Source organism: Rhinopithecus roxellana, chromosome 11 (genome assembly GCF_007565055.1).
Source record: "Rhinopithecus roxellana isolate Shanxi Qingling chromosome 11, ASM756505v1, whole genome shotgun sequence".
Classification (NCBI taxonomy): Eukaryota; Metazoa; Chordata; class Mammalia; order Primates; family Cercopithecidae; genus Rhinopithecus; species Rhinopithecus roxellana.
Genome location: NC_044559.1, coordinates 135,866,919 through 135,885,305, shown reverse-complemented (window position 1 = coordinate 135,885,305; position 18,387 = coordinate 135,866,919). Strand labels below are relative to the sequence as shown.

At 52.5% G+C, this 18,387-nt stretch overlaps 1 protein-coding gene across 3 annotated transcripts in view; it reads left to right on the top strand.

Annotated features, from left to right (window-relative positions):
- COL13A1 (collagen type XIII alpha 1 chain) overlaps positions 1-18,387 on the top strand; it is a 164,750-nt gene that overhangs the window by 63,499 nt on the left and 82,864 nt on the right. For all 3 annotated transcript variants that reach the window (XM_030940756.1, XM_030940755.1, XM_030940754.1), the window contains exons 3-7: positions 2,513-2,520; positions 6,861-6,887; positions 9,787-9,822; positions 12,633-12,659; positions 15,066-15,116. In XM_030940756.1, coding sequence (XP_030796616.1) covers positions 2,513-2,520; positions 6,861-6,887; positions 9,787-9,822; positions 12,633-12,659; positions 15,066-15,116 — 149 coding nt within the window. The remainder of the gene's footprint in view (positions 1-2,512; positions 2,521-6,860; positions 6,888-9,786; positions 9,823-12,632; positions 12,660-15,065; positions 15,117-18,387) is intronic.

The following is an 18,387-nucleotide window of genomic DNA, read 5'->3' as shown; positions in this document are numbered from 1 at the left end:
TGGTGCCCAGCCAGGGTAATGGGCACAGCCAAGTGGCCCACATGGGAGAGCAACTAGTGACATCCAGGCACTGCTATATTTTGCAAAGCCATCAGCTCCATAGCATCTTAAAGCTGCCAGGCATTGAACACAGCATCAGGGGAAGCATCTGCTTGGAAACCCGGGGCTGTCCCAGTGCAGGCCTGTTTGATGAAGGTTGGCAGGGGCAGGATGGCAGTTGGGTTTTCCAAGGCACCTGAAGATTTTCCAGGGGGACACATGAAGACCATCCTTAACACGGGAAAAAATGGTTTGTGAGAGAGAAAGCCTTAAATTATAGCACCCGTATATCTCTTCCCCTTCCTATGGCACAGCATTAGCTCACAAAGAGGATTTTCCTGTTTCTGAAGTTCCTGTAAGGGATAGGTATGGGGAGTGGCAGCCTGGCTAAGCTTGGCAGAGCCAAATTCCCTTGCATAGGACAAAGGTGCCTGTGAAAGACAGAAGAGAGGGTTGAGTCTGGAGAAGGGGGCTGGAGGCTGACCATGACAGGCATCCCAGGGGGAGGCCTGGAGAGGACTTGGTCTGCAGGCAATAGGGGGGTCGGGGGTAGGTTGCTTTCTGAGTGACGGACAGAGAGAGAGGCACTGTAGAGAAGGTTCTGGAGCTCTACCATTTACTAGCTGCATGGGCCTGGGGAGTCACTCAACCTTCCCGTGCCTCAGTTTCTTCATCTGTAAGGTGGGAATGATAGAACCTACTGCATAATGGAAAACCCCTTGAATTGTGCCTGGCACCTGATAAGGACCATAGAGGACTATGCAGTGACGATGGTGGTGGCAGTGGTGGTGATGTAAAAACCCTCAAAATCTTCAGTAGAATTTATATCTCCCAGGGGCAGACCCAGCAGACTGCTCCTCCTGCCATCCGGCTGAGTGTCGAGTCTTGTCCCAGCTACCTGGCTGCATCTGGTGATAGCTATGCAGCTGAGACTGCTAAAAACAGGCAGGGCTGCCCTCAGAGTTCCAGCCTGTGTCACTGGGGGCCTCACCAGAGCCTGCCACAGTGGGAGCCAGGGCCCCATCGGGCCTGGCAGGCGCAAGGCATCTGCCCTCCATGTGGCTGAAGCATCCCCAAATTGCCACAGGCTGAATTTTGTCACCAGCCTGCTTCTCATGCAGAGGACATCTCCCCCAGCCAGGAGGAACAGATTTCCCAGCTGAGCTGGTCCCTCTGGCTGGCTGGGCTCAGGGGATATTTTCAGATTCTGGGTGACATTCCTCTGCCACTCAGCCTAATGGCTCCCAGATGCTCCCCCTGCCCCGTGCTCCCTCCCGCTTGTTCTGGGCCCTGCATGCAAGGCCCAGGCCTGGAGCTTGCTCACCCAGGCTCTACACCTCTTGACTTTTTCTGTTGCTTTTAATCTAAAACATTTTGTCCCGCTTAACATGATGGCTTGACAGAGGCCAGCATGAAAGAGGCTGTTTCTTCCTGGATGGTGACCAGGGCAGAGAAGCGGACAGATGAAGGAGGAAAGAAGGAAGCCGGCTCTGGGAACGGGAGGAGCACGGGGAAACATAGGAGCCTTTATTGGCCGAGCATAAAAGAAGCAACAGGAGTCGCAGCTGAGTTAACGTGGCCAGGGCACTAGGGGCCGAGCAGACACACCAGGCCCAGCTGGGAATTGCCGGGAGGGCGGGGTTTCGTGGCTCATGTTCGCAGAAGTGCCTTTCCTTCCCTATCCTTCTGGGGCTGCTTTTCTAAACCTTCCCTCCTGCTCCCCACCCCTACTCCTTTTTTCTCCCTCTCGGAACACTTGAATTTGTCATTCTTGGCTGTTGCCAGTAATGAGATAGGGCTGCTGCTGCGGCCGTGGGAGGGAGGTGGAGAGTGGACACCAGAAAGAGAAAGGAACAGAGAGAGGCATGGAGGAGGTGGGGCCGGAGCCCGAGAGGGGACTTTGAGAAATAGGCTGTGGGTGGCAGACCCTGGAGGGGTGAAGTGCCTAACTCACTCTTAAACAGAAACCAGGATGGGCCAATGGGCCTCAGGCAGGGTGCACAGTGGCCATCCACGCCCACGCCTGCCTGCCTGCTGGCCCTCCCTGCCATGGCCCAGTGAGGACACCGGCATGCTAACAATCCTCATCTCTGCAGGATCTGTTATTTCCACCTTTCTCAGTGTGCCCACTGTCCCGTGTTCTGCAAAGCAGCCTGGTACACAAGTTCAGGCAGGTCACGGAAAGCCCATCTTGTGGGGTGGGAAGCTGAGGCAGAAGGGCCACCAGCAGGTCGCCAGCAGGGCTGAGCCTGGGGCCCAGACCTCTGGATTTCTCATCCAGTTATGAAAATATGGAGATGAAATAAAGGGGGAAGAGATTATATTGGTGAAAATGGGCCAGGAAAAGACAAACTTCGAAGACCAGATGGAAACCCCTCCGCTGAAGAATCCCCGGACGCTGCTTCCAAGGCAGCCTCCCCACCGCCCCCTACAGCAATGACACTGACCCAGGCATTTTCTCTCTCTCTTTCAGGACCTCCTGTAAGTACTCAAGCCGAGGGTCTCATGCATCTGAAAGGCCTGTGTCACTTGCCGGTAATGGAGTTCTGGGTGGGGACACTGCAAGCTGGGCCCCTGCTGTCTTGGGGAGGGCCTAAGGCAGGCTCCTGAGCGGTCCCTCCAGAAGGCTTCTTGTGGGGAGGAGGCTACCATTGTGCTTTTCACCCACCTCTGCACTCCTCCAGGGCAAGACAATGGCTGCCCCCAGGGCAAAGCAGGCCCCAAATTTCAATCTAGAAGAATGGCTTTCCCTCTAATTAGCTCAGTTCTTTTGTCCCCCAAAGAAGCTATTGGAGTCAAAAAAAAAAGCACCAGACATTAGAAAGAAGAAAAGAGATCATCTCTCCTCAGTTCTCCTTGAAAAGTCTCAGAAAACAGGTCATCGAGCTGGCTCCAAGCGTGGTCTGCTCCAGAGGACTCAGGTCCACACCCCTGAGTGGGCAGCTCTATTCTGGCCAAGTCACTTTGGGCAGGTGGTGGTGGTGGTGGTGGTGGCAGTGGTTATGTAAGAGAGAGCGGTGTCAGCCGGTCAGACTGGGAGACAGCACGTAAGTTATAGGCAGCACGCCGCACTCCTTCCTGGCCTTGCTAGGAAGCCCAGGGTGGGGCGGGGAGTGGAGCCACTTCCAGAGAACCTGAGAAGAGCCCAAGGAGACTGCCTCCCTGAAGTAATGGATCCAGAGAACAGGAGCACCAGTCTTTGATATCCCAACAAAAGACCAGAGGGCGCTAGGGGAGCTGGAGATAGGAGTTGAAAGGGCCCAGCCCTCACATCAGATCTTTCTCAAGGTTGCTGAAATCAACCCTATCATCATCCCTTCCTTGGAGAAGTCATTTCCATAGTTGTTTTCCTCTTAATGTGTACCTGTGGGAGCTGCCTGCTTAATTTTTAGTAAAGGCCATTACTGAAGACTCCATTTGCGCCCTGAAAGGCCCTTGCACCCATGCTGAGGATCCCATGCCCCCTGACACATCACAGTGAGGCAGGATCTGTCATGTCATTGCTCGAAAGGAAGGATAATTTATTATGGCATGTTTGGTGTGTCAGATCTTAATTCCCTTCATCCATCTTCCAAAATAAACTCTGCCATAGAGAGCTTTCACCTGTTGGAAATGTGCTACTTTTCCCTGTCTTATTCCGAGGAAGCCACAAGAGCCCTCAACTGCTCCCACCCTGCCTTGGGGCCTCCTGCACACACCTCACCACCAGGGCCAGGATGCCAGGACAGCTCTGAGTCCCTGCCTGACTTGAGGGTCCTTCCCTCAATAGTAATGTTGCATTCTGAGAGCTGGTGCTGGCCCAACCCAGGGACTGTTTCCTGAAGGAGCCCATGAGGTGGAAGGGGTGAGTCTCCATTCAGTCTCTGCCCACAGAGTGAAGGAGAAAGGCCCAGGTAGCTTTCCCCACATTCGTTCAGGGCTCCTCTTCTGCGCTGGGCTCACTTTGCCCAGTGCTGGCTGAAACCACAAGGCAAGAGGAGGAGGAAATGGGAAGCTGACCAGGACAGGAATCATCTCCTCAGCCCTGTTATCTCTGCTTCCTGCAAAAGAAGAACGCTGGTGGCCAGAGAGAAGGGCTCTGAGATGCCCGTCTGCTGCCCTCTGGGTGTATCCTGGGGGCTGGCTCTGTCCTCCAACAGGAAGATCCAGGTTCCTGTGGGCACAAGGTCAGCCAGTGCCTGAGAACACAACCATGCAGGATGGATTAAAGCTGCAGCAGGAACCATTTAGGTGGAAGCAAATTGGCAGCCACCACTGCCCCACCCATCATGCCCTTGGCAGACATTGCTAATCAATTAGGAAGCTTTTTAACATAACCCATTCGTCCCTTACTCCCAATCCATTGGTGTCAGTGCTCAAGCTGACATCTATTGGCCATCCCTGGATTCGATTTAAGGGATAATTTCTTAATACTGAGAACTGTGAGACTGAAAACAGATGACCAAGGGAAGTAGGGATGTATCTTTCTCTGAAGGAATACAGGGAAATATTTGCCAGCAGCTGCCAGGCCTTGCTGAATATGATCCTTGCTGAAATAGTAGCTAACACTTATTGTGTGTTAGACACTGTTATGTTTTTATGGAGGCAGTGTAACATAGTGATTATGAGCATGGGCTCTGGGGCCGGACCAACTGCAGTCAAATCCTGGCACTGCCACTTTTTGCTTTGTGACCTTAGCAAGTTACTTAACCTCTCTCTGCCTCAGTCCCCTCATCTGTAAAATTAGAACAGTAATGATATCTGCTTCATATGGGTATTGGAAGGAATATGTGTGTGTGTACTATATATATATACACACACACATATATATATACTATATATATACACACACATATATATACTATATATATATATATATTTTTTTTTTTTTTTTTTTACTTAGGATATATTAATTCATTTAATCCTAAAAGCATAAGGCTTCCCTAGATGATGCCCAAAGGATTTTTGCAAACCTTTAATTTTTTTTTTCTTTCTTAGAGGCAGGGTCTCACTCTCACCCAGGCTGGGGTGCAGTGGTGTGATCATAGCTCACTGAAGCCTCAATCTCATGGGCTCAAGTGACCCTCCTGCCTCATCCTCCCAAGTAGCTAGGTCTACAGGCGTGCGCCCCCACACCTGGCTAATTTTTTTAATTTTGTTTTTAGAGACGGGGTTTTGCTATGTTGCCCAGGCTGGTCATGAACTCCTGACTTCAAGCCATCCTCCTGCCTCAGCCTCCCAAGTGGCTGGGTAAACCTTACATTTTAAGGCAGAAATTATGATTTTGTGAATTTTTATTAATGAGTTTATTATTTTATTTATTTCTACCCCATCTCATTCCAAGAAACATTTTAGGAGGATTTACAAGCCATCTAAGGAAACAGGAGGTAAGGGGTGGAGAACAGAGGCAGGAAAGCAAGGGGAATCCAGAGCCATGGTACTGCAGCATCCTGTGCAGATGAGCCACACATGCGGCTCTGAGCTTCTCAGTGGTCAGAGCAAAGAGGAAAGCAGAGCTTTGGCAAGTGTTGGATTGCAGTAAGGTAGGAGAGCGCCTGATGCTTGGGCAAAGCACAGCTTTTCCTGAGAATGGGGCCTGAAATAAGTTTCCCTCATGTGTCCTCGTAAGGGTGGCACGATATGGATGGTGTCGGTTGTAAGGACACAGCAAGCAAATTGCCCCTTCTGTTCCTATTCAGAGTAGACCCACTGCATGAGGTTGGACCCTCCTCACCTGGGCCCATTCCCTTCCCTGGGATGGGAGGTCACTGCCCCACTTCTCAGCCCACTCTGTGACATTAGGGGACAGGCAGTTTAGAAGCACGAGGAAGAGGGCATTGGTTCAGCACTAAAGCTCTGGTTTAAGGGACGCAGTGCCTGGTCTGTCCTTGTGGGGGCCTGCGAAAGCAGGGGTATTGTCAGGTTCCTGGTATCCACAGGCAGATTCATTCATTTGTAAATGTGTCTTAAGGACTACTGAGAGCTCCACATTGCTGAGGCACTGAGGACACATTCGTGAATGAAACAGGAAAGTCCCTACCTCAGGAGCTCACATTTTAGTGCTATGGGGCAAAACCAGCAACATGACGGGATGGCGACAAGTCCTGTCCCCATGAAGTCTGTAGCCCCACGTTCCCCAAGGACCCCCCTCCCCCACGACTGGCGGGTGTCACTGCACCACCACGGAGGGGATGTCCTCAGGAACACAGGTTAGAAGGGGTGACTTACTCCTGGTGCTGCCTGAACTTTTCTCAGCACCCTACGGGGACTTATCTCCCAGGGAACACCCCAAGACCCACTCCTGGTTCTGCCTTCAGTTTATGGGAAGAGCAGGACATCTGGAAGGAGAGGAACTGTATGTGACAGCAGGGTCTCTGGAGGGAAAAACCAAGGCCAGCCCCATGGCCGTCTCTGGCCTGTCCTCTTCTCTTCTAATAATCATGGTAGTAGCTGCATTTATTTAGGACTTGCTATATGCCAGCCGCTGTGCTCAGTGCTTTACATACATTCTCTCATTTGATCCTAACAGATAGGTAATGATTATTCTTCCATTTTCAAGATGAGAACATTGAGGCACAGGGAGACCAAGACACTTGCTGAAGGTTACCCAAGTAGTAAGTGGCAGAGCCAAGAGGTGAACACAGGTGGGCTGTCTTCAGAGCCAGGACTGGAAGGAAGCTTCATGAGCCTTAGTGATCAAGCCTCCCCCTTCATTTTGTTCATGCAATAACAAAGGCCCACCCAAGTGGCTTGCCAGGGTCACACAGCTGGTTGGGACAGTGCTCAACAGTTAGGTGTTGCAATACCCTGCCTGACCTATGGAAACTTCACTCTTCATTTAGGGTCCCACTGGAAGACCTGGACTCCCAGTAAGTAACTTTTGTCTCTTCTTTCCTTTGCATCTCTTTTACATGCTGTTTCTCAGTCTGAAGACTGGCTAGGTTGGGTGGCTGGTTTTTCTCCATGTGTATCTGGGTGACAGGCCACTCTCCAGAATCCCCGGTCTATAGCTTAGGGTGAAGTCACCTCAGCTCCCTCCTCCTTTGAGATCCAGAGAGGACCCTGCTGGGGCATCTTTAGCTGCAGCCCTTGGTGCCCCTTTGCCCGAGGCAGACAAATTACAGCATGCAGATCCTTCAAAACTGTGGCTGACTTCCAGACTGATGACCCTACAATGGGCAGCTGCAAGGATGGGCAGCCCACTGGCACACTGACTATCCCCTTGCATACCAGCTGACATCAAACCACTGTTTTCCTATGCCTGCTGGTAAGAGAGCAGACTCAGAAACTTTGTTTTCCCTCAATTACCATGTCCCAATTCTAGAGAGTTACTGTGCCAAGTAACCACGGGGACTTTGGGACAAAAAAGATAGCCATCTCTTATTGAAACCATAAGAGGAACCAGGTACTGCATTTATCACCTTTCACACTTTCAGCTTGTTCAACACCTCAGTGAAATGGGGATGATTATAAACCTGTTTATACATGAGAGTCAGGAAGGTAAAATAGTTTGTCCATCTGTCCAAGCTTCAGGTGGGGACCTGTTAGAGGTCTGTATCATCACACACCATTCCGTACTGCTGTTGCTTGTGGTCTGTGCTCCACCTTCAAAACCCATCTTTAAAGTATTCTAAGACATTGCTCTGTGGAGTCTAGCCCGGGGCATGGATGAGTGGAATACTAGGTATGTGTTCCATGGACCCTCAGATGGGGAGTGACCCAGGCAAGATGCTGCAACCTGTCAAGGGGCCGGAATCAGGTATGGAGAGCACCCTGGCCTGGGGCTGGCACCAGTCTGCCCTGTCTCCCTGTACCAAAGGTCACATCCATGAGATTCCAGACCCTTATGTGCCTCCCTCTTACCTAATGACTCCCCTTTTAGACATGGATTATACTGTAACCTTTGGACTAATCCAACAGCTTCTAAAATTCATGCCTAGCAGTGGCTTTCTTAATGAAATGCATGTGGGAGAATGTTCAGACTTGCAAATGGAAACTCTCCCAGTAAGAGCCTCAGCGCAAAGGAAGACGGTGAATCGGTCCCATGAAATCCAAGGAGGGGAAACATCAGATGACCGAGGGGAATGTGGGCAGACTTTGTTTTTTTCTTACAACATCCACCTTTAAAAAGCATTTAGGGGGCAATTGACAGAGCAGGGGCTGCTGCACATAGTTTCCAGTCCCTGGCCATTCCACACCCATCCCTAACCCAAGCATTTTATGGCCAGAACTGCAAAGAGCATTAGTTTTAAAAAAGAAATGAAAAAGAAACCAAAACACACATCCTGAAATATCATTCAAAAGCCCAAGAGTGAGTGGACCATAGAGCTGCCACCGCCGACGACCAGCCCTGGCCTGGGGTCCTTTGCAGGCAGAGCCAATTTCAGATCCACGGGTCGTGGTCCTGTTGACGCTTCCATGTGAAGAGACCTAGGAGTAACCCTCAAAAAGACTATGGATGTGAGCCCCTGGTGTACAAAGCAAAAGGTGTGGAGTACAAACATGCTGATGAAATTCACCTGCCTGCGGCTGTGCTAGGCTTTACACGAGCAGATGCCATTTATGCAACACCAAAGGCCAGGCACTGGCCACGTGCTTCTCAGAGACAGCATCACGTGGCATCCTCCCAGCAACCTCATGAGAAAGAAGCTCTTATCACCTCTACTCCACAGAACTGATGCTCAGGGAGGTTAAAGGAAGAGTCAGTGCTTCTAATCTGCACTACTACCCTGCCATTCTTTAGCAAAAGTGGAACATTTTACTCAAAGTCACCATTGGTCTTGACCTTATGTGTTAATTTTAAGAGCCTAATTTCAGAAATAGTTGCTTCTCTCAGGTGTGCCCCACATACATTGTGGATGCGCATTGTTCCTCAAGGCATTGTGCCTCAGTGGGGTTAGCAGATGCAGTCACCCCAGAAATGCCCATGCAGTCGCCTCCTGTCCAGCAGGCTGGAAAAACCACCTGATTCTCCGCACCCTATTACTTTCCATCCTTCCAGGCTCCTAGCAAACTTCAGGCCCCACCCCAGGTTTTATGATGTCTGCATGCGTATGATGGCAAAAAAATATTTTCTACCAAAAGGGGGAGGAACAAAACTTAATAAGCAGATTTCCAGAGTGAGAAGATGTAACCCCTGGCTACAAAACAAAGCATTTCCCTTGGAGCATCTGCAACTCGTGATTCGGCTGAATCCACATGGCTCATGGTCCTTCCTGTCAGTACTGGAGGTGGCTGAGAGGAGGGAGGAGTGGAGAAAGACTCCAGAGATTGCTTTCTCAAACCAGGGGCTAGGGTGGAGCACTGCTCTCCAGCCCTGGCAGAGACAGACTGAGGAAAGTGATTCACCCATCTGTCACACGGGAGCTGCCAGGCACCCTGCTCTGTGTCTTGAAGTTGTGCATGATAAAGATGAGGCACATCCTGGCCATTGCTGGAATCGATGCAACAGTGAAGTCTAAGGGAGCAAAGGCCTTGGAAAGGCATAGGGAAACTGAGGCCCAGGCTGGGACCAGACTCTTTCTTCAGTGCTCTTTCCATAACACTCATGCCTAAGTACACATAGCCATAGCAGTGGCTGCTTGCTGAATAGTCCTAGGGAGGTGCATAGGGAGTGCACCTACATGATGCTTGGGCATCATACGGGAAGGTGTCCCTGCTGCAAACCAGGTTAGCTGTGCCCTAAATCAGGTGCAGAGCTTGCCTATAGGGTCCTTCACATGCTAGCCTGGTTCCAACCACATCTGTTTCTGCCTCCTTCATTATCAGGGGGACAAAGGTGCCATTGGGATGCCTGGACGTGTGGTGAGTTGGCCCATTTGCACCTGCTCAGGTGGCCACTGCTTGCTTCTCCGTGCTGGCCTGTCCTCTAAACCATGGCAATGTGCTGTCTACCCCAGGCCCAAGGAGAGGGTCAGCTCTTTCCCTTCCCCAGGCCCCAGTATGCTTCAGGGAGGGACAAGGAAGGAGAAGGGAAGTTGTATTCCAGTCCTTCAGACCTCACAATACGGCTTTACTCTCCAGAGATCTGCCACAGCAAAGGAAAAACTCAACAAAGTTGCATGAACAAAGCCCTTTGCCAGTTACCTGCTGGGAATGGGAGGAACAAACTGAGCCTCAACATCAGAAGGACTCCCACTCCACCCCCCAAAGCTGGCAGCTCACCCTCAGATTCACAGCTGCTCCTGCAGCACCCCTCGGGGGAGCCAGGGTTCCCAGAGGCCTTCTCTGTAGACAGAGATGCACTAAGAGATGGTGAAGACAGGGCTTGGCCCCGGGTGGTGCCTCCAAGTCCTCACAAGGAGGCTGAGAGTTAAAACATTCCCTATTTCCTGCTGGAAAATGAAGATGGAGAAGCGGAGATGAGAATGTTTGATGGAGAGGGTATTTCCCAGAAATGGGAAGGCCAGCAGCAGCCCTTGAGTGTCTACAAAGGGCTGGAAAGGCAGTAGCCTAAGGCAGTGATGGCCATGCCCCACCCTCACCACTCCCCAGCCTGGGCTGGGACAGGGCCTCAGCCGCTCTCCCCATGTGACTCCTAACTTGCCATCAGCCTCTGCCTCACCTGGCTCCCCAAGACCCCTGACCACCCCCATGTCATTCTCAGCTTTGCCTCAGAATCTCATGGGATTGGCTGTAGGAGTGGGCCACGCATCCCTGTGTGAATTTGCATGCCTGGTGTGAGCCTGCCAGTGCTCAGAGGCTGAGAAAAGGCATCCAAATGAAAGCTGACCCTTGCTAGTTCTAACTGCTTGCTGGCATTGTGCTAAGAGCCTTATATTAGCTTACTCAGACTTCACAAGAACTGCATGAGGTAAGCAAAAGTTTCTACCCCTACTTTTCCGATGAGAAAACTGAGGCTCAGAAGCTAAATGTCCTTCCCAAGCTCACACAGTCAGGAAGTGGCTGAGCAGAAATCTGAACTCAGACAGCCCAACTCCAAACCTGCACTCTTGATCCTGACATTATTACTACTCCCCGCTCACCACCCACCCCCGCTGGCCTTGCAGATCTGAGGAGAGTCTGATCCTTAGAATGAAGCCCCAGAGGCCTGGGATATTTCAGAGTTCAGTGAAAGTTCCATGTCACGGAGCTTTGCTCTCTCCAGGGCCCACCCAAGGCCTGTCTATCGAGGCATGGAGGCTGGGAGCCCTGGGCCGCCCCACGTGAATCTCCCACCACTTCCCAGAGCAGAGCATGGTGGAATTGCTGCCTGGCTCTGTCTCTTTTCTTCCATTCTCTAACTCCAGATCCTGAGTCCACCCAAGCCATCACAGGTTCTGAACAGAGCAGGGAAACATGATTCAGCCATCCTTTGCCGAGGGCCTGAGCATGTGGACCTGAGCCCGTCACCTGCGTTACCATAGCCCTCTGAGCCCTGTCTTCCAAATGAAGATGTTAAGACTCACTGCACGTGAGATAGTGTGGAATTGGGTTTTGTACCCAAGCCAACTGTGGGACCCCAAAGTCCCTGCTCCCAGGGAAGCTTCAGGAGCCTCTCCCATGTGCAGAGACCGGCCACAGGGAAGGCTGCAAAATGCAAAGTGGCAGCTCTGGGCCTCCCCGTCCTGTCCGTCCTGTCCTCCTTCTTGGACCCTGTGGACACCTTCCCCCAGGAAGTGTCCACACTTCTCCCCCATAGCAGTGGGGGAGGTCTCCCCACTTCCTTCTTAGGAAGGAAGCCACTCCGGCTGCTGGTGCTATTTTAAATGTGACAATGCGCCCATTTGGTTGCCCAGTAGGGGTCCTGGCAGGAGCCACCTGATAAGCAGTGAGGTGGCCAGTAGGTGTGACATGCCTGGGTCATCCCTGGGGTTTACCAGAGGTGGCCCCACTGGCTTGTCCAGAGCAGGGTGGATTGGGACTGCCCATCTACTGGTCACTGTGGTTGCAAGGGACCCTTGGCCACCTAACCAGCCTCCTCTGCATCACTGACCCGTGCTCCATCCTTCCAGAGGTGTGTGTCCTGCCTTCTGGCCTCCTGTGGTTCTCCACGCCCCCTCCTTCCACCTTACCCGGCCAGGCCCAAGGACTCCAGGCTTGTCTAGCTTGCCAAAGCTTTGTTCTTGGTGTTCAGCTGGACCTGCAAACCTCCTAGACACCAGCATCACAACACAGTCCTGGGGCAATTCCCCCCCATCCCCACCCCAACCTCAGAGTGTCCTGGCCAGCTGGGGCCATGGTTTCTGGGGAAGACTTCCTGACTTAGGTGGGATCTTGTTATCTTTTCTCTCTCTCTGTCTCTCTCCAATTATCTGGCTTTCTTTCTCTCTCTCTCTCTGGCTTTCTCTCTCTCTCTCTCTCACACACACACACACACACGCACATGTCTCAAGAGGGCCTCTCACAGCCCCAGCCTCTGTTCCTCAGTTATCTGGAGCAGCTGCACATTGCAGCCGCTGCCTTCCACATGCCACATGCTGTGCTTGTTGGACGTGGACCTGTCATGTGTCAGCATCTGTGTTTTGCTTTGTTTCTTATTTCACAGTGATTTCTTCTGTTTGGTTGTTGTGCCATGAACACGGATTCTCGTGTGGGTGCCTCTTTCTCATCCCCTCTTTTTTCTCTCCCTCCCTTTCCCTTCTTGCACCCTGTGTTGCTTGTGGCTGCCCCAGGGAGTAAAGGGTCAACCAGGCGAGAAGGTGAGTCCACGCTTTCCCCTTCTGCCCTGCACCCAGCCTCCTCCTCCAGGTGGACTCTTGACAGGGAGACTCTTAGCCCTCCTCCCCCGATGAAAACCTCAGCAGAGGGTGCTGGCTGGGCTTGCTGCCCTCAAAGCCTCTCACGGCCCAGTTTCCTAACAGCTTCCATACCATCGGGCAGCAGTCTTGGGATTCCTGGGCGGCGGTCCCAGCTTTCCCAGCTGGGCAGGTCTCCCCTGCCCTGCCCTGCCCTGACAGCATGAGGCCTCATCGCTCTGGCCAATTGCTCTTTTGTGTAGTTGGAACTGCCCAGGGGGACCCCCGAGGTTATGGAATAGATCCTGGGAAGTCAGAAACCCAGAAGCCATCCTGGAACATCAGCCCTGTTTTTTTTTTTTTTTTTTTTTTGAGATGGAGGCTCCCTCTGTCACCCAGGCTGGAGTGCAGTGGCGAGATCTTGGCTCACTGCAACCTCTGTCTCTGAATTCAAGCAATTCTCCTACCTCAGCCTCCCAAATAACTGGGATTACAGGTGCACGCCACTACACCCAGCTAATTTTTGCAGTTTCAGTAGAGACGGGGTTTCACCATGTTGGCCAGGCTGGTCTTGAATTCCTGACCTCAGGCGATCCGCCCACCTTGTCCTCCCAAAGTGCTGGGATTACAGGCGTGAGCCACCACGCCTGGCCAAGCACAACACTTCTAAGGAGCTCACTCTGCAGATGAGGAAACTCATCTGATGCCCAAGGAAGGAGCAGGGCTGGCCAAAGATCGCATAGCAATAGTGATGAGCAGGGGTTCCAAGCCAGACCTCGCAGTGCCCGGCTCTGTACTTCCCTGTCTGTAATGCAGTATTTCTGCAATAGTTTTCTGTCTCCCAAATAACAATCTCAACAATTGCAATACAGCTGCCATGTATTAAACACAAACTGTGTCAGGTGCAGTTTTAAATATTTTGTCTGTTTTCCCAACTAGCACCGACATAAGCTTTTCAGGGAAGCTTTAATATTCTCATTTACATGAGGCATAGAGAGGCCAAGTCACATGCCCCGCGTCACACAGCTAGAATGTGGCAGAGCTGGAGAGACGCCCCAGTGGTCTGACTCCAAGGCTGGAGCCCTAGCTACCATGCTATTCTGTCCCCAAAATGGAACCAGACTGTCAGCTCCACATTGGCATGAGGCTAAACTGCCTAGGAGAAAGACACATGACCCTTTCCATGGACCAGGCATTGTTTTAAGTACTTTACATTGTCACGTGACATCTTCGCATCCACCCTACGAGACAGGCGCTATCTATCCTTACAGATGAGAAAACAGGCATGGGGACATTAAGTCGCTTGCCCAAGGTCACACAGCTAGTGGGTAGCAGAGCTGGGCTTCAAACCCAAGCATTCTGGCTCTCAACCATGACACTACACCTCCTTGTATAAAAATTATTGTATCATTGCCATGACAAAAACAGTTACTAATTTGAAATCACCCCTCGCCTGCCTGTGAAGTATGACATTTTCCAAAATGCGTTTCCCATAAGGGCAGCAGAGCCACTCTCAGAATCCCTGTTCACAGAGGAGCTATGTGGGCTCAGAGAGGTTTTGTGACTTTTCCTGGCAGAGTAAGACCTTGAACTTGGGGACACACACACACACACACACACACACAGCGCTTGTCTAACTAGCTTAGCCACCCTTGACAGCACTTTGAGCTCCTCATTCAGCAGCAACTGCCTTCCCTTCAGAGCTGACAATTCTGCCCCAGCCTTCACCCCTCCGTGTCGTTCTGAAACCGGGAACTAGGGAATTTGAGGCAGCTCAGCCTTTCAGGGTCAGGGATGCTGAGTCCACACAGCACACATGTTGCTCGTGTCCCCACCCTCTGTTTGCACAGCCCCGTTCTCGGGCAGGTTCAGCAGTTGCAGGGTGTGCGGCCAGATGGGTATTTGCAGGGGGGCTGGAAAGCACCCTGGGCTGGGCGGGGGAGACACTCGGGCCTGGGCAGCCTTGCTAAGTCTCCCCCCTCTCCCTGTGTCTCCCTGTTTCCTGCCACTCCAATGGATCTGGTTCTTCTTGCTTCCCCGGCCTGGGGTCCCACCACCTTGTCTCCCCGGAACCCCATGTCCTGTGTTCTCGCTGACACCTCTTCTCCTTTCCCTCCTGGTGCTTCCCCCTACTACCTGCCCTTCCCAACCCGTCCCAAATGCTCCCTCCTTGTCCCTGTGCCCTCTCTGTTGCCTCTGCTGATCCCTTCATGGCCCTCCACGTCCCCGGCCTCCCTCTCCTGTCCCATGGGGCCGGCGTCCTGCTCCCGGCCCCTGCCAGCTCCTTCCCTTTGGCTCCTCTCTTTCCGGCTCCTCTTCTCCATACCTCCCTGCCCCTCGCTCCCTCTTCCCCTTCCTCTCTCCCTGCAGGGGTCCCCCGGAGATGCTGGGCTGTCCATCATTGGCCCCCGCGGGCCCCCTGTAAGTTGTTTTTGCTATTCCTTGGGGTGTGGGGGGTATGGGTGAGTTGATGAAAGGGCTTTCAGGCTAGGGATGAGGGGACAGCGAGGGCAGCTGTGCCCCTGGGCGGGGAGGCCACTGCATGTGATGTGGCCAGCCCAACCAGGCCTCGGGCGCCAATGTTGATGTTAAGGAAAGTGGCCTGGCTAAATATACCTAAATTACAGCCCCTTGGGAGGGTTCTGAGGGACCTGCCCTCTAGCCACGAAACTACAGCAGCTGCGAGGCGGCCCTGCTGTTTACAGACAGAAGGGAGAAAGAGTTTGCTCTCCTCCAAATGGGGTGATCTGGCTTTCCCGGGAACCAGCCTTTGTTTCTGGAAGCCCATGGAGCAGATACGAGTCTGGGTTCACTGACCCAGGCATGCAGTACTGGTCTTGCCAGAAGCCCAGCCCACACTCACCCTCACAGATGCCTCTGTGTGCAGTGCTGGGTCCTGTGTGTTCCCTAGCACCCTCCAACCCGTGGCTGGGAGCTTGAGAAAACCAGCGAGGTTCCCCTCACATGTGCTTCCTTAGGGACCAAAATGGGAGTGCGGGTGATGAAGCCAGCAAGATATCGAGGCTGTGGGAGGAAGGGCTTGCTATTTTCCCAGAGCCCTGAACCACGGGGCTTTAATAAAATCACCACATGTCAGGGTGGAAAGGATCCCAGGGATGGTCTCACACAGCCCTCTCAGAAGGGAAAACTGAGGCTCAGAGAGGGGGAGGGGCCTCCCATGTAGAGGCTTGGCAGGATTAGAACCGAGGAGCCCCGGCCTCACCACAGCAGCAGGCTGCCAGCTCCACCTTCTGCACTTTTCCTGACCCACATGTGCTCAGTGAGGGATGGGAGCAGAGGGCTAGCCTCTGGGAGACTGAGACCCACATCGGAGGGAGAGGGGCTGGAGAACAAATGGCTAAGTTACATCCAAGGGAGGGGGCCCGCAGTGAGCTGAACAGCCAAGCGAGGGGTTGTGGCAAGTGTGGGGAACTGAGAGGTGGAGCCAGTTTGGGAAGGAGAGCAGAGAGCAGGGGCAGGAGAGCTAGGCTGGCAGACAGGTCAGGGGCCAGTTTGGAGGCAGCACTTGAGCAGCCCTGGACTGAGTAGACATGGCCTTTCTTCTGGGCGCAGACCATAATGACCACGCTTAACACTTCCTCTATGGTGGTCTTATCTTAAGACTTTTACATGTATTCACTCACTTAATCCTCACAAGAACCCCATGATGTAGGGACTGTGATCACCTCCATTTTACAGATGAGGAAACTGAGGCACTGAGAGACCGAGTGACTTGCCCAAAGCCATAGGGCTGGCACATGGCTACACTGGTAATAGATCATTCAGCCAGGCCATCTGGCTCCAGTCTGCTTCTGATTCCTGCTGCTGTCATGGACAGGACAGGCCTGATGTCACTGTCACATGTGCTCCTGGGCTTACATGGTGGCTGCCCCGATGGGCTTCAGGCCTCCTGTGTACTGGAGGAGGTGCAGCACCAATGCCCTGGCCAAATTGGTCCTGATGAAGGTGGTGATGGGAAGGTCATAGAAACAGAAGACAGTCCTCCAGGTTCTAACATCAAGGACCGAGACTCGTGTGTTAGGAGGACAGGGGAGTAACACAGCATACAGGCCCCACCCTAGGCTGCCATCTCTGTCTGCCTTCTGGTCTGGCTACAGATGTTCTATTGTGTGGATCCTGCTGGTCCTCTAACACTCTTTCAGCAAATTCTGTCAACAGGCTACCAAAAAGTTATTGAAAATCTCCACTGCTGGAGATGTGTTCAGGGCAGTAGAGCCTCTGCCCCTCCTGGCCTCAGCCCAGCACAGATAACCTAATCAGAAACATACCTACTGCACCGGATTTGACTCCAATAGTGAAAAACAGCTTCTGTTCAGGTGACAATGAGAGCCTTTGTCTCCCAGGCACCCGTCACAAAATAGGTCTCCTTCACAGCTGTGAGGCAGGCTCCACCAGCCCATTTTACAGAGGAGAAAACAGTTTCCTAACTCGCCTGTGGTTGCCCAGCTAGTAAGTTCTGGAGCTTGGGTTTGGCCAGGTCAGCCTCATCCCAAAGCCTGCATTCTTGCTTCAACACCCTGTTCCATGTTTGAAATGCTACTATTTAAAACGATATTTACGGCCCAGCGTGGTGGCTCAAGCCTGTAATCCCAGCACTTTGGGAGGCTGAGACAGGCGGATCACGAGGTCAGGAGATCGAGACCATCCTGGCTAGCACGGTGAAACCCCGTCTCTACTAAAAAATACAAAAAAAACTAGCTGGGCGAGGTGGCGGGCGCCTGTAGTCCCAGCTACTCGGGAGGCTGAGCCAGGAGAATGGCGTAAACCCGGGAGGCGGAGCTTATAGTGAGCTGAGATCCGGCCACTGCACTCCAGCCTGGGCGACAGAGCGAGACTCCGTCTCAAAAAAAAAAAAAAAAAAAAAAAAAAAAAAAAAAAAAACGATATTTACTTCAGGAGAAAAAAATCCTCCAGGTGGGTGCCTACATTGGCACCAGGAAAGGTTTTATTGTACCAGGAGTCTTAACCAGGCCAGCATCCTCCAACTTTGGCCCCAACCACCCAGTGGCTCAAGCCATCCCTGCTGAGTCCCCACTGGACAGCAGGGGCAGCCCACTCAGCTCCTTCCAGGAAGCTGCCCTGAGCTAATGGGAGCAGGGATGGGGGAAGACAAATGGTCCATTTGTCATTAAGGGGTAGAGGTCAAGTGGGCACCCTTGGTGGCAGCCGGGGATGATGGAGAACATGTGACTTACCACTCAGCCAGGAAGGGTCCAGCAGAGATGCCGCTAATAAGAACCAGCCTTGCCACTCTCAGGGGCTACCTGCCTCCCCTCTTGGAGCTTGATAAATGGTCCAAGCAAAGAGGGACCCCCTCCAAACACTTTGGAGGAGGGTTCACTTTCTAATGAAGCAAGCTGGAATACAGTGTTGGGGCACTTTGACTTTAAGGGAGCCTCATTAAATCCAGGGGGAGGCTGGATCCCCAAGATGCTGGCTGGCCCAGCAGGCCCTGGGCAGCGGATCTGCCAGTCCTAGGAAATGCCCCATCTCAAAGTGTGCCCATTCCCTCTCTGAGCTCCCCAGCTTCTCTTCTGGGGCCAGGAGATATCTGAACTTCCAGTCCTCATCCACTAGGAGCCACCCCACACCAGGTAGACACACCTACTGAGCGTGTCTCAATTCACTCCATTCATATTTGTTAAGATCCCAGTGCCTGCTAGGTGCTGAG